The sequence below is a fragment of the Lissotriton helveticus genome, chromosome 3_1, assembly GCF_964261635.1.
Source record: "Lissotriton helveticus chromosome 3_1, aLisHel1.1, whole genome shotgun sequence".
Taxonomy (NCBI): Eukaryota; Metazoa; Chordata; class Amphibia; order Caudata; family Salamandridae; genus Lissotriton; species Lissotriton helveticus.
Window position 1 is genome coordinate 920,075,794 of NC_136061.1, and position 13,747 is coordinate 920,089,540.

The 13,747-nt window shown below is 45.3% G+C and overlaps 1 protein-coding gene across 1 annotated transcript in view; it reads left to right on the top strand.

The window, feature by feature from the left end:
- The window catches only part of GRHL3 (grainyhead like transcription factor 3), a 95,737-nt gene that overhangs the window by 58,916 nt on the left and 23,074 nt on the right, over positions 1–13,747 (top strand). Inside the window, exons 11-14 of the mRNA XM_078681257.1 lie at positions 2,651–2,784; positions 4,481–4,512; positions 6,856–6,944; positions 10,024–10,109. Of these exons, the coding sequence (XP_078537383.1) occupies positions 2,651–2,784; positions 4,481–4,512; positions 6,856–6,944; positions 10,024–10,109 (341 nt within the window). The remainder of the gene's footprint in view (positions 1–2,650; positions 2,785–4,480; positions 4,513–6,855; positions 6,945–10,023; positions 10,110–13,747) is intronic.

Genomic DNA, 13,747 nt, shown 5'->3' on the forward strand with positions numbered 1-13,747 from the left:
ATGCCTTTCCGACTTGGACGGACGACTTAGCGGTGGGTGGTCCTGGTTCTAGTCTCGGCGGGGGCGCTCTTCCTCCGGTGTTTCTCGGCGGATCTCCTTTTCTCGCGGTTCCTTCCGACTTGGCAGGGTTCCTCGGTGTCTGGGTGTGGTTGTGTTCTGTAGGCTGCCTCTGCCGTCTTTGGTGCTGCCACCCTTGGTTCGTGCCTCCTGTCGACTCGCCACGCTTCTGAGTACAGCGCTGGGCTTTGGGTCTCGGTGTCTGGGCGCTGCGGCTGGGTGCCTTTCTCCTTGATGTGGGCTCCTCGCTGCCGTGCTGCTGCTCGTCCGCCTCCTGGGTTGCATTGGCTGGCACTTCCTTTTGCTGTGTTGGTTGGCTGGCGCTTTGCCCTCTGTCGGTCCTCTGGTCCCCCGTTGGGGCGTCGGCGGGGCTGTTGGCTCTCGGGCCTGTGCTCTGTTGGGGTCTTTCCTTCTTTGTCCTTCCCTTGTTTTGGGTTGGTTCTGCGGGTTGCCTTTGGCTTCGGCTTTGGCTTCCTGTCTGTGTCCTAGGTTGCGGCTTCGCCGTACGGGGTTCGTCCCCTGTGCGTGCCCTGCCTTGGGTTTTGCCTGGCTGTGGGGTGTGGTTTGCTTGTGCTTTCCTCCCTGGCTGCGGTTGGTTCTGTGAGGTCCTCTGGGTTGGTTTTGCCTCGGTCTCTCTGGCCTCTGGGTTTCTGCCCCGGTCCTTTGCTTGGGCTGTTTGGGGTCTTTGTGCCTGGCCTGTCTCTGGTTTGGCTTGGCTGTGGTTGTTGTGTCCTTCGCGGTTCCCTTGCTGTCGTCTTGGGTCCTCCGGGTGCTTGGCCCGTCCGGTTGCTCTCCTGCTTTGGTGTTCGGGTTTGCCTTCCTCGGGCTGGGGCTTCCTGCTCCTGTTCCTCCGCTTTGGCTGGTGTTCTGTTTCGGGGTTCCTGGGGTTCCTTCGGTCCCCTTTTTTCTCTTTTCCGGGTCTCTTTGTCCTGGTTGGTTGCCCTTGTTGGTTGTTCCTGCTCGGGTTTCCTGGAGGTGCTGATTCCCTTTGCCTTGTGTCCTCGTCTTGCGGGACCTGGTGGCTTGGCTTCCTGGGGTTTGCTCTTCGTTCCCTGGTGTCTGGGGTTTCTCTCTTTCCCTGGCCTGGGGCTCAGTCTTGCCTTTCGGGTTGAGTTCTGGTGGGCTTCCGCTGTTCTTCTTTGTTGGGCCTTTGGTTCCTCTGGTCCGCTTGTCTCCTGCCTGTTCTTGCCTGGGTTGTCTTCTTCTGCCCGCTTCTGGCTTGTTGGCCTGGTGGATCTTGGCCTTTCTCTTGTTTGGCCTCTCTTCTGCTGTTTGTCCTCTCGCCTGTGGTGGCTTGGGTGTCTGTGCTCCCCCTGTCGCTGGTTGGCTGTGGGGTGTTCCTGCGGTGGTCTGGTTGGCCTCTCTGGTGGCCGGTCTGGTCTTCTGGCTGTGCGCCCTTGCTCTTGTTGGGTGTGTGCTGGTCTGGTGGGGTTCCTCTTGTCGGGGGCTCTGCCTGGGGTTTCCCCGGTTCTTCCTTTTTCCTTCTGCGGTTGCTGCCTTGGTGTGGTTTCCTGGGTTGGCTTCTGTTGGGTTGGGAAGGCCGGCTTTTTCTGCTTTGGTATTTCTCCATAAGTTCTGAATGGGCCGAGGACATAAGGGACCTGGGGGTAATGCTCTATTACTTACCGGTAATCTTCATTACTCCTGGTCCCGTTGTCCTCGGCCCATTCATACGCCCCTCCCTCCCTCCCGGGTGGCCGGCCTTCCTGTCTGGGCTTGTTTGTACAGGAGGGCTGCTGGGTAGATCCTACCTTTGTACTCCCGGGGGGAGGGGCAGTAGGGATATCCCAGCATTCCTCTTGTTTTATTTTCTGTCAGGAGATGGTTATCTCCATAAGTTCTGAATGGGCCGAGGACAACGGGACCAGGAGTAATGAAGATTACCGGTAAGTAATAGAGCACTATTCCTTATTCTCATACCTAACATGAATCAAGGCAATGGGCCTAATCTGTCCGGAGGCGCGAATGCATTATGGCAATCACAGAGCACACAAGTTTCGAAGGTCCATGAGTTGGTAGCACATCTAGTCCAGGTTTTTTTGCTTTGCATTCTGGGACTTCCCATTCAATTCATCCGATTCTAAAATCAGCACTACAAGTCCCAGGATGCAGAGCGAAAGGAGTGTCCTGGATAGGCAATTCACGCATAGACCTTAGAAGCTCTCTTCACCCAAATCCTGATTTGCTTGCACCTCTGAATATTGCTCGGAGCACGTGAACACGACAGATGATGGAAAATGTCAGGCCTGTGCTCTGTGTAGGCAGAGCAGCTCACCCAGGCACGCACACACGCTCCCCTGCTTGTCTGTCAGCCCTGCCCCGCAGCCAGTGAAAGGAGGCGGCTCGTCAGCACACAAAGAGGACAAAAAATGAGGCGCATTACGCCTCCATCTAGTGTATCACGTTCATCTAAGGCGGGAGCAGGCGCGCCACACGGCTCGGGGTGGGTGCACCACCTCAGCTTACACCTGTCCCTGTCAACGCGGCCCGGGGGGGTTTCGATCGAAGCGCTCGAGACGTGCTGTATTCTTTTGATTCCTTTCCAAATTGCGGCGACAGCTAACATGAGAATGATGTGTCTTTTTCTTGGTAGATGTGAAATCATCGCTGCTCGCCGGCTATCGAGGGAATGACATCACGTACCTGAGGCCGGAAGCCGACCTTGAAACCCAGCCTGTGCTGTTCATCCCCAACATGCACTTCTCCAACATGCACCGATGCGGCGTGGTACGTATCCCTAACAGTGTGCACCGATGTTGATAGTCCTAAAATAAACATAACATGGCTTCGCATTTTCACATAACTATTCAACCCCTTCAGACAACACTAAAACACCACTCATGATCGTCCCGCATTCTTGTAAACAACTGTGAGATTTAACTCCGGGCTGTCACTCAGCGATGGAACTATTAATGGGGCAGCAGGTGCGGTGGCACCGGGGGCCTTGTTATTGCTGTATTTTACTAGCCAAAGAGTAGGTGGGATGAAAAAACTGGAGGGTTTCTTAAAGGGGCGTGGCCAACGTAATAAAAAATAAATAAAATAGTTTATTTAAATAAATAAATAAATAAATAAATAACATTAAGGGTGTGGCTTAAAAACACCTAAGCTAAAAATCTGTGCTTAGCATAGTGTGCCGCCCATCTGGTAGTTTGCTATTTCCATCATTGCATCCAGGGCCGGACTGGCATTAGCGGGCACCGGGCATTTCCCCTGCAATATCGGTCCTTGTAACAAAACTGGCTGAAACCAGCCCTGGCAAACATCTCGACAGCACTCCGAACCCCCCGGGGAGGTGGCCAAGAACTTTGCCAGGGCTGGTTTTGATTCCTAGTCCGCCCCTGATTGCATCCTGATATATAATACAACAAGTAAGATTATACATACAACAAGCCAGTACTATTGGCTTTGTCAATGGTTGTTAGTTGCACACGATAAATAAGCAGCAACTATGGCTTTGTTGTATTTAATTTTGAAAATGCTACTGTGAAAGAACTAAGAAGTTAGACCAAAAGCTTTTCGCAGTGGCACTACTGCAGAGTTGAGGGTTGTTTTTCTCACCATGAGGGTGAGGGCAAAAATGGAGAGCCTGTCTCAGCACCTGCACCCGGCTCACTTAAAGTCCTGCCAAAGAGCATTGAGAGGTGCATTCTCCTTGCTTCCTGTCTCGAACTAGCCAATAGGGCAATCCGGCAGTGTCCGATGGGCTTGTCTGACAGATCAGTGTGTTGGATGGTTTTTAACAGTGTGCGGGTCTGTTTTATGGCCAAGTGGGCCGTTTTGTAGTGTTCATTTCCCCGTTATTAACACAAGGATTGCCTGCAGCAAGCACAATTGCATGCAATCGCCCATATCATGCAAAACATTCATACATCATGTCTTTAAAAGATCAAAACTGACCTGATTCGCAAATGTGGGTCCCTTTTTAATCTATCTGATTCATTAATGGGGACACATTTATTTTGGTGTATGGGCCTATTTTTGTCCAAATCCAACCCATGCTTGCTTCCACTAGCACCCTTGCCACACCAATGCCTAGGCCCATGTTCATTCAGGGCTCCATTAATCTTTAACATGACTTATGCGCCACAACTGCCTATAGATAAATACATACAAGTTTAAGAACATACATACTGAAAAGCTTTAGAAAACGTGTGCTCATGGAGGGGCTCGGTGTACCTGATCCCCAGAGCTGGGCGCGGCTGCAGGAGCGCACCCTGTTCCTAATGCCGGAATCCCCAAACCAAACAAACCTCTCTCTATAAAAATAACATAGACGAAAGAGCCTGAAAAAGAAGAATGCAGGTCTGAAAAAAGGAAAAACAGTAACACGGAAAGGGTTTATTGGGGAAACTCCGCAAATATTTAACAGATGCATTAACTGTGACTAAAAAAGCATATTTTATTTTCTTGTCCTATTCAGGTACTCCCTGCTGCTCAGGAGGAGAACGACAGGTACATTGAATGAATTGTAATTGATAATGCATTCTTAAAATGTTGTACTTGTCAATCTTTACTTAGTATGTGTACATATTAACTTCATATATAACTTCAATGATGTATTGGAATTTAGTAGAACAGCAGTATTTGTAGAATGGTCATATTAGTTATTTTATGCTCACCTGCTAAGGTGGAATGCAATGTTATTTGTGTGTGTGTGTGTGTATGTCTGTGCTAAATGCACATTAAATGACACCCTCTATAGGCAGGGCCACTGGAATTATGCGGCAGGAAAGAACCAAGATATGTGGCAGGGTTGACTACATTATGCAGCAAGAAAAAGCAAATTATGCTGCATAATGTGACATGCTTTTTAATAATATTACTTCATTATTTCGTCATTTTTAAACTTGGTAATAATGTATGAGCATTGGTTGCACTTCATTAGAACCAGTTTAACACCCAAAATTAGATGCAAGCAACAGAAAGGCGATCAGTCCAGCTTTACAAAGGGCCTTCCACTGCGCTGCAACACGTGGCTGTATTTTTATTAACTTTTGAACCATTTAAGCTAGAAACACATTTTTGGTGGTGAAAATCTGCAAATTATGTGGCAGATGAGGAATTATGTGGCAGATTCGGCAAATCTATATTAATGCGAAAATCACCACAGCCACACAATTGCATTATTCCATGGGCCCTGTCCATAGGTGAATATAGAATAGCTCCATGAGGTGAAAAGAGATTAGCTCCTTGAGGATGAAGTAAAATAGCAGGACAATTCTAAAAAATGTAGACAGGGACTTCTGAGGCCACAGTCTGTAGTGGGATGGGCAAACGTAGAGCAAAAAGAGCTGGTTTATGCTACAGCACAGATACAAGCACCAATGATTGAGTGGGTGCCTTCATTGCTCGATGTAGGGGCCTCCCCAATCAAAGTGTCTTCATGGGCCCACATCACATCCCTGGATATAAGATTCCCACAACCACAGCAGCGCGCAGCATTCAGGACTAGAGCCAGACATGAAACGACCAGTCCACATCGCAAGTCTGCTTTTAACCTACTGACCGCAGTTTGACCATTACTGACCCAAGGGTGCGTTTAGGGTCTTCTTTCTTGTCCATTTAATAGAGACAGTTAATACGTGGAACATAGGGCCTGAAACCAACCAGTAGCTGGGTAAATGGCCTTTCAACATGTATTAAACTGATGTAATGAGTCAACCAGGTGTATATGTTTTGGATGAGAGTTCCAACTTTTGGAGTTATTGTCTGAAAAGTGGCACTACATCCAAGAGTTTTTTTTGTACCTATTTCATTTGGCAGTACTGATTTATGTCTTAATATTTTACTATCATATCTGTTGTGTATTGCTTTCTGCAAGGGTTTTAGGGTAGCAGGTGAGTGGCGCTCGGGCAGGTAACAGTGCAGGGTTATAGGAAACGAAGAACAAATGCTTCACGGTGCAACCAGGTCAGGGGAGGACCCAAACCCCTGAATAAGGAATGAGTTAAGAGCTCATTGCCAGATAAATATATACAAGTCCTGGGCACACATATAAAGTACACAGTTGATCCAAATCTGAAAACATAGTAGTGTCGACACCGGTGATTTCATGAAGGTTGTTTTATGCAAGAATGTTCAGAAAGGAAAACAACACCAGCCGACACGTGTTTCATCAACAGGTCTTTACCTGTGACTCTTCAGGCCTTGAAACGCGTTATGTTAAAATCGAAGAACCGGTGATACTTCCAACCCGGTGTGTGGGTGCAAGGACCCGCTGCAAATTAGGGCATCTGGAAAAGCGGAATAAAACTGGTGGCTACGTCCGTGTATAAGCTGAGCCTGGTGGTGCAGGGTTCAGCCCTTGCTCGCCTCGCCGAAGGCCGTGAAGAATCACAGGTAGCGACCTGCTGACGAAACACATGTCGGCTGGCGTTGTTTTCCTTTATGAACATTCTTGCATAAAACAACCTTCATGAAATCACTGGTGTCGACTGTACTATATTTTCAGATTTGGATCAACTGTGTACCATATCTGTTGTATATCACTATATCGCAGCAGAAATATAGAGCAACAAAAATATTGAAACCATGACATCAACTATCACTTCATAGTCGTGGTATGAATATATTTACTATTCTTAGGTCCACATCCACCTACCTAGAATTATCTTGCAAAGTATCGGTAAGGTCGACATAGTGGATGCAATAGTTTTGTAGGTCGATATTTCACCAGCTAGAAAGTGATGGAAACACACAGATATCCGTATTGCTTGATGGTATTTGTGCAGCTCTGTATTAATGCATGAGCTGATAACTAGCTGTTTCTGATAGTACTGTATTCTGTATTCTCAGGTTATCAATGAAAAGAAGCTGCCAGTCTTTCGCCGATGAATATGACCCGTCGTCGTCCAAGCAGCCGAAGGTGGATCTTTCACAAAGAGGTAATTCTTTCACCGATCACTCCCACTCCACTGCTAGAGCCAGGCTGGTTTTATAAGCTTATAAAAAGCATTTCGTGCTCAAATCTATCAAATAAAAAAGGGGCTGGATGCTTTATAGCGGCAGAGCAGGGGTTGATAGTCAATAAGCAGTCAGCTGCATTGTGAGTCAGGTTAAATAAACACACTTAGCTTGTTTACCCACTTGAAAGAACCTTTTCTATGAACTTATCTACAAGTTCAACCAACCAGCCTACAGTCATGCACCTTTTGTTAGAACTTGTACGGCTTTTCATGTTTTGTCGTGTTGGATGCTTGCATAGTGCTAAACTCTTCCTGAGGCTGCTGCAAAGTGAGGCAGGGGACCTGAAGATGGAAGTCGGTTGGTGGAATGATATAGGAAAGAGGGGGTATAAAATATAGTTTACGAAAAATAAAGGAAACCTGCCTGCTCGTTGACTTCACCATTGGTAATATGGTATTAATAACAAAACAAGGGTGGGTAATTTTGAATGTAGTAGAGCTCAAGAATGACACTAAAGATTCTAATGATGCCCCTATTTTTACTTATCTTAAAAGGGGACTCCTCGCAGTGGGCACTGGAGTCAATGGCTAGTGAACAGAGCCTATGGGTCACATTTACAGTCTGAACGCAGGCAAACTTAATTGTATTTATCTTCATATTTTGAAGTAAGGTGTTGAAGTTGTGAGAATGTTTTTGTAGGGTTATCTATGTTGAGCGGAGGTTAAATGCTGTCAATCAAGGAAATGGGGAGATTAGGCATGACCCGAATGTGTTGTGGAAAAGCTCCTGTTTCCTGTGGAAGGGAAGAGAGCCTGGGAAGGCGTGTAGAGTGATGGGTAGAAAGTTCAATACTATTAGACCTCCTTTGGGAGAATGTCAGACGGTTAGGCTTGTGGATGTAGGTGTTTGTTGTACATAAGTGTTAGTAAGAGATTTTGAGTGGGTTTAATCTTCTGGAATGCAAATCTCCGAATATATGGAGGTTTTCACATAGAACAGGCCTGTTTAAATTGGGCCGGAGCATCGCCAGTTGTCGTGATAACCACTGCCTAGGTAATTCATTCTCATTTAATTTATTTGTGTGTAGTTTTAGCAAATTTGGATATCAGGAACATCCGCCACTGCATCTGGATTAACAGTGGGCAACTTGAACTAAATAGACACCAATGTGTCAAAAGGCGAGGGTGGCGCTATTAATCAGCAGTGGGCTTTCTTTGCTAAAATACTCTGAGAGAGGGACAAAAGCTATTGGTTTGGAAAAGCTGATCTGGCACTCAGGGGCTAATGCTGGACAATCTCAATCTGGTTAAAACCTTTTTAAAAATGTTGAAGCGGATGATCAGCGACAGACTCTGAGTATTGAACCAACATCATTTCTGTGGAGCTTTAAAAGTTGGATGGAGGATATTTGTTGGGAAAAAAGAAACAGTGGTTCTGGCACTCATTGGCTACTGCTGGCCGACCCGTATCTAGTCAGATATAAATCTTTCAAAATATGGTAAACCTGACCGATAAACATAGGTCCATGCTGGCTCCATTGCTTTACGCATTAGATGAAACACAATGATTTGGAATAGTAGAGCTGCCCTCATATGTCCCTGATGTCAAATTGTGATCTACATGGTCACCAATATGCCATAACCCCTTCCAGGCTGATGACGAGCTCAGCTCGTCATGAGCATAACCTGCCGTGCGCTCATGACGAGCTGAGCTCGTCATGTAACGCGGTAATTTTAAAATTGTAAAATTGCCGCGCACAGCGGGAAAAGCCGCCGCAGCGATGCGGTTAAACATCTGTTAACTGGCATTGGAGTATGGTGACTACAGTGCTTTGCAAGTTAGTGGAAAGAAGATGGTTTGGAGGAATAGCCTCAAAGTTCAAGCCATTCAAATACACAATTATTCAGCTTCCACAAATGCTGCAAAGACCGAGTCGCTTCTGATCCAGTGAGAATTGTACATCATTGTATTTAAAGAAATTTGCCTACTAGGGTTATTGCAGGATTTTAGGATTTGATTAGTCCCAAAAGGCAGGATCTTCTAAATACTCTCTTACAGTCTCTGGGGATTTTTTTTTCAAGGAGCCCTTAAAGAAATACTTCAACTAATGATATCCTCCTCCTGTGGTACTAATTGTTCATTGTGGCCTCACTGGTTTGTGAACATTTCTGTAGTTCTGACAGTTTTTGCCCAAATATCACCTGTGGGTTGGTTGTACACAGTCCACATATGACACCTCACAGTAGCTGTGAGGAGTGCTTGAAAAGTGCTCATCCTACCCTGTTTCCTGTGACTCGAAAGTGTCAGAGGCAGCACTCAGTGTAATGAGCAGTTGTTGTCCATACACTTGGTTGTTCCACGATCGTTCACGGCGGTGGACAGCACTAACTTAATACTCCAGTATTGGACAGGATTTGGGCTTAAGCATCATGTGCTTTGGAGAAGAGAGCTTCCTTTCCTTGGTCATCTTGAGGGATAAAACAGCACAGTGATGGGTCAAAAAAGGAAAGCAAATATGTGTCAGAAGGAACACAGAGAGTGAGACAAAACACACCATAAGCATAACAACCACTAACTCAAAGATCATATTAGATCTGTTGTATAACTGTACTGTCTATCTGGTTATCCTGCTCACTCACTCCCATTTTTTCTCCTCTCTTCCGTTCCCTCTTTATCTGTTAGCCTCTAGCTTTTTTCTTCAGGTGTCCTCTCCCCCTCTCTACTTGCAAGTCCTTCTTTTTAACTCCTTTTGTCTCCTAGAACCCTCTTTTTTCACCAGTATTTTCAACTTTCAAGCTCTCTCCTTGACCCCTTCGATCTCTCTTTCACCATTTGTTTACACCTTCTCTTTCACTTTTTCCTTCTTATTCTCACTTTTTCCATTTTTTCTTTCTTTCCCCTTGTCTTTTCTTTCTCTGTTTCCCACTATTTTACCCGCATGAACAACTACACATCTTAAGAAAACATGGGATTTATTTTAAAATCTTCCAGCACTGATCTATGTTACATTTATTATGAACAAAAAAGGCTGAAATCCTTATTTTTATGTATTTTTAGTATTATTGTATGTTCGGCAAGAATCAGAGGAAGTGTTTGATGCCTTAATGCTGAAGACGCCGGACCTTCATGGGTTAAGGAATGCTGTAAGTTACACTACTAATAAGTATTTTGTGTGAATGGCTCTGCATTTCTCAAAAGTGTTTGGGTTTAGACCATGAGCCTAAATGAGAAACTGGATATCATTTCTATTCACCTCAGTCAGTGGGCATCCTACGAAAATGTTATATTTTAAATATCATCCTACACAAAAATACTATAGCGAAATATTACCTGCCGTGGTATTGTGAAGGTAAGTATGTTTATGTATGGATAGATGTGCTCTTCTTAGTTCACCATCTATGTACTGTGACAACTTATGTATTGTAAAGGTACAGAGATGTGCAGTTGAAAACAATAAAGTTATTCTTACCAACATATACATTTACTTTCACTTTATTGTGGCATGCTATAATATTTTTGCAAAGGATTTTTTGCCTCATACCCATCGAGGCAAAATAAATTCAAGGTCAAGATATGACGTACTTGTGAGATTCTAAGTTAAATGCGAATTGATTCTTAAGGAGGTTTAACTTCTAGCTGCTGAGGCTACAGACTGCCCAAATACTACAGTATTTGACCTGTTGAGCACAGCCTACACCAAGGGATGGCTTTTTGGCACTGAGAGAATGGGGTCAGAGATTCTTAGCAGAACTGGGTTTGCAGTACATTTCATTTGAAAATGAATACTGTAATAAAGAAATGTAATACTGATCCATCCATATGAGGAAGCCTTCAAAAGTTTACCGTTTTTTGGCAATAATGAAGGAACAGCTAAGAAGAATACTAAAATGACCAACATTCCTAACACTATCTCACCCTATCCCTTGTACTAACACTAACCTTTACCCTAAGCCCAACTCTAGCTAGTCTAACAAGAACGTTTAACGTTCTGGTATCTGTAAACATCTTAACACCTGTCTCTTCTCTGCTTAGTTTGCTCAAGAGAATCAACGAGGCTCCTCAACTATACCTCTCTGTCTACAGTACCAAGGGACCCTTTCCATTTACCTGTGTGAGATAGATAGATAGATAGATAGATAGATAGATAGATAGATAGATTATTTGCAATGAACATTAAAAGAGGCATTTTATCATGAATATCCATAAGATTGGGGCATAGTCTGTCCTGTTGAGAAATCTTCTGAATTTCCATGCAGGGCAAGTGTCTTTTTGCTGTGCAGAAGCCCTGGCAGTGACCGTCCCATTGGACTGTGGTTATTACATAACACAGATCTGGTGGCATTTCACATTTTCTGCCTGGCCTGGGAGGCCACCATCATGGCTGTGGCAGCCATGTTATTCCAAGATCCAGCCCTGTGTCCTGACATCAATACAGTCCTTTTTCAGTCTAGTCCTGTTTCGTGGAAGCTCTATGCCCTGTGATCTGAACTTGTAAGGTAGATGTTCCATTAGACATCCGTATAAAGGCAAAAATACACCAGTGACTTGTTTGATCTCTTATTTATTTTTGGTAATGGGTTTTGTCTTTGTTTTGCTTTTCTTTCTGTAAAGCAATTACTTTTGCTTTTATTGTTGATATTGAATTGGGCCTATCCACCAGAGGCATAGTAAAATCCATTTAAGTTCTTACATTTCTCACTAGGCACATAATCACGCCTGTGGCATAACTCTAAATGTATGACCTCCAGTGCCCCCCCTCCCCTGAAGAATGCGATAATGTTTACCCCCCTTTCAAGTATCACAAATATTCATAGGCTTTGCGGTTGCACTTAACCGGGGCCCCTTGAAGGGTTGGGGGTCCCCCTGCACCACATGGGCCTGTGTTACACCCCTGTAATCACCACTGAAATTCCTCATGTTGAAAGTAAGCTCATACATATTCCATGTAGTTGGGTATTCGAAAGCCTAAGTGGATGTCATTCGGTAGCTCCTTGAGCCAATTCTATTTTAATACATTTGTACCTCCCGTTGAGTTGGTAAAAAATGCGCACCGGTGTGAATGTCAGGACCGTCTCAAAGTATTTTTGTGCACTAGACGGGGTACATTTTTGTGATCTTCCTACCCCTCGGCTTTTGCACGTGCAATCAAAACAATGATTGGTGGTGCTTGTGAGCCCTCTCGCCTCCTGGAGGAAACACCTTAGGCAACCACTGCCATACAGGCCAACATTTTAGGACAGGGACGTGGGAGATTTAAAATAAAAAATCGGAAGAATGAAAATTCCCCAATTACTTCTATTGTAGAAAATGCAATTTCAGGTGAGAGGCAGCTAAAAAAGAAACCATTTTTGGCTTCAAAAACCGGTAGTCTCCCGCCTGAATCGGGTCTATTGGCATGTATACACATGAAGGAAGGCCTGTCAAAACCTCTCTGAGAGACGTTCCTATTTTTAGTTCCAACATTTCCCTAGCAAACGCTCAGGATAATGTCAACGGCGATGATGTCATCGTGGAACTTTATAAGCTGCACCTGAGGAGGACGCCAGAGAGCAGTGCTTTATTTCTGAGGCGGGGGCGGGCACTGGTACTCATCTTTCAGAGATTTCATGTTTGATTTTGACACAAAGCGACAGAGAGAAATGCAGATGAGCGAGAAAGAGTTAGGAAAACGGCTGCAAAGGGAGATAGGGATGAAGAAAAACTTGCAAGAGTGAGATAAAGAGGTAGGAAGTGCAAGGTGGGGGGAGAAAGACGCATGAGGTGCATTCATACCTAAGCAGCCTTGGTCAACGCACCCTTGGCATTCAGCAGCGATGGCCGCAGGGTCCTCCTGCCTAAACCTTTGGGCCGCTGCACCCATTTATTGATTTATGTTTTTAAATTATGCACTGCCGGGGAGAGAAGTCCACGGGGCGCCCCTCCCTTTGAATGTTTCCGTGCTGCCGCTAAAACCTGGGGCCTGTGTGAGATGTGGAGACGAAGGCTGCGCCGTTTTCTGTTTGTTTTGGAAGCTTCCGCCATGTTGTAACTGCCGGCCCGCGTGCTCGCCCCGTGATCCTTATCAGCCCAGGCTCTGACACAACGGACTCCGAAAATCAAAATACAGACAGGCTTATCTGATGACAGCCCGGGCCTGGCGCTTTATGTAAAGCATTGGCAGAAACATTTCCTGAGTGTGTGTTTTTGGCTCCATGGAGGTACGCACACAAACCCTTTCGTACAAGGGGGTCAACGAGGGACCAGTTCCCTCAGTGGAGTCATTTAAGAGTTACAATTGCCACCCCTAAGTGTCGCTTGCGACCACTGCGGCCTGTTTCTCAACCCTGTGTTTTAACCAATCTCACCATTATCAGTTAAAGTAACCATACCTTTAGCTTTTGCTTGCTGTAGTAGTCTGGTTGTGTCAGTTATCAATCAGTGTTCTTCAACGTGCTGTAGCCTCGGGTTTCCAACTATAATTGTTTAAAAAAAAAAACCACAATGGCTCATCTTTAGGTCAAGGGTCACGTGATGTCTCTTCCTGTCACATCTTCAGTGGCAAATGAATATGTGACAGCATTTCTGCACGGAAATGCCCACCTGAGATGACAGAGCAAATGATAACTTAAAGAACGCAAATATATATCTCAGACTATGAACGTTTGCATCCTCGGCTTGTTTCAAAAGCTCTGATCAGCTTGGAATGCAGAAGAACCTCTGACATGGAGGCCTCGTCGCCAGCAGCCTCATGAGACACAAAACCACCTGGAGCAGCAGCTGAACTTAGGTCTAACTAGCAATC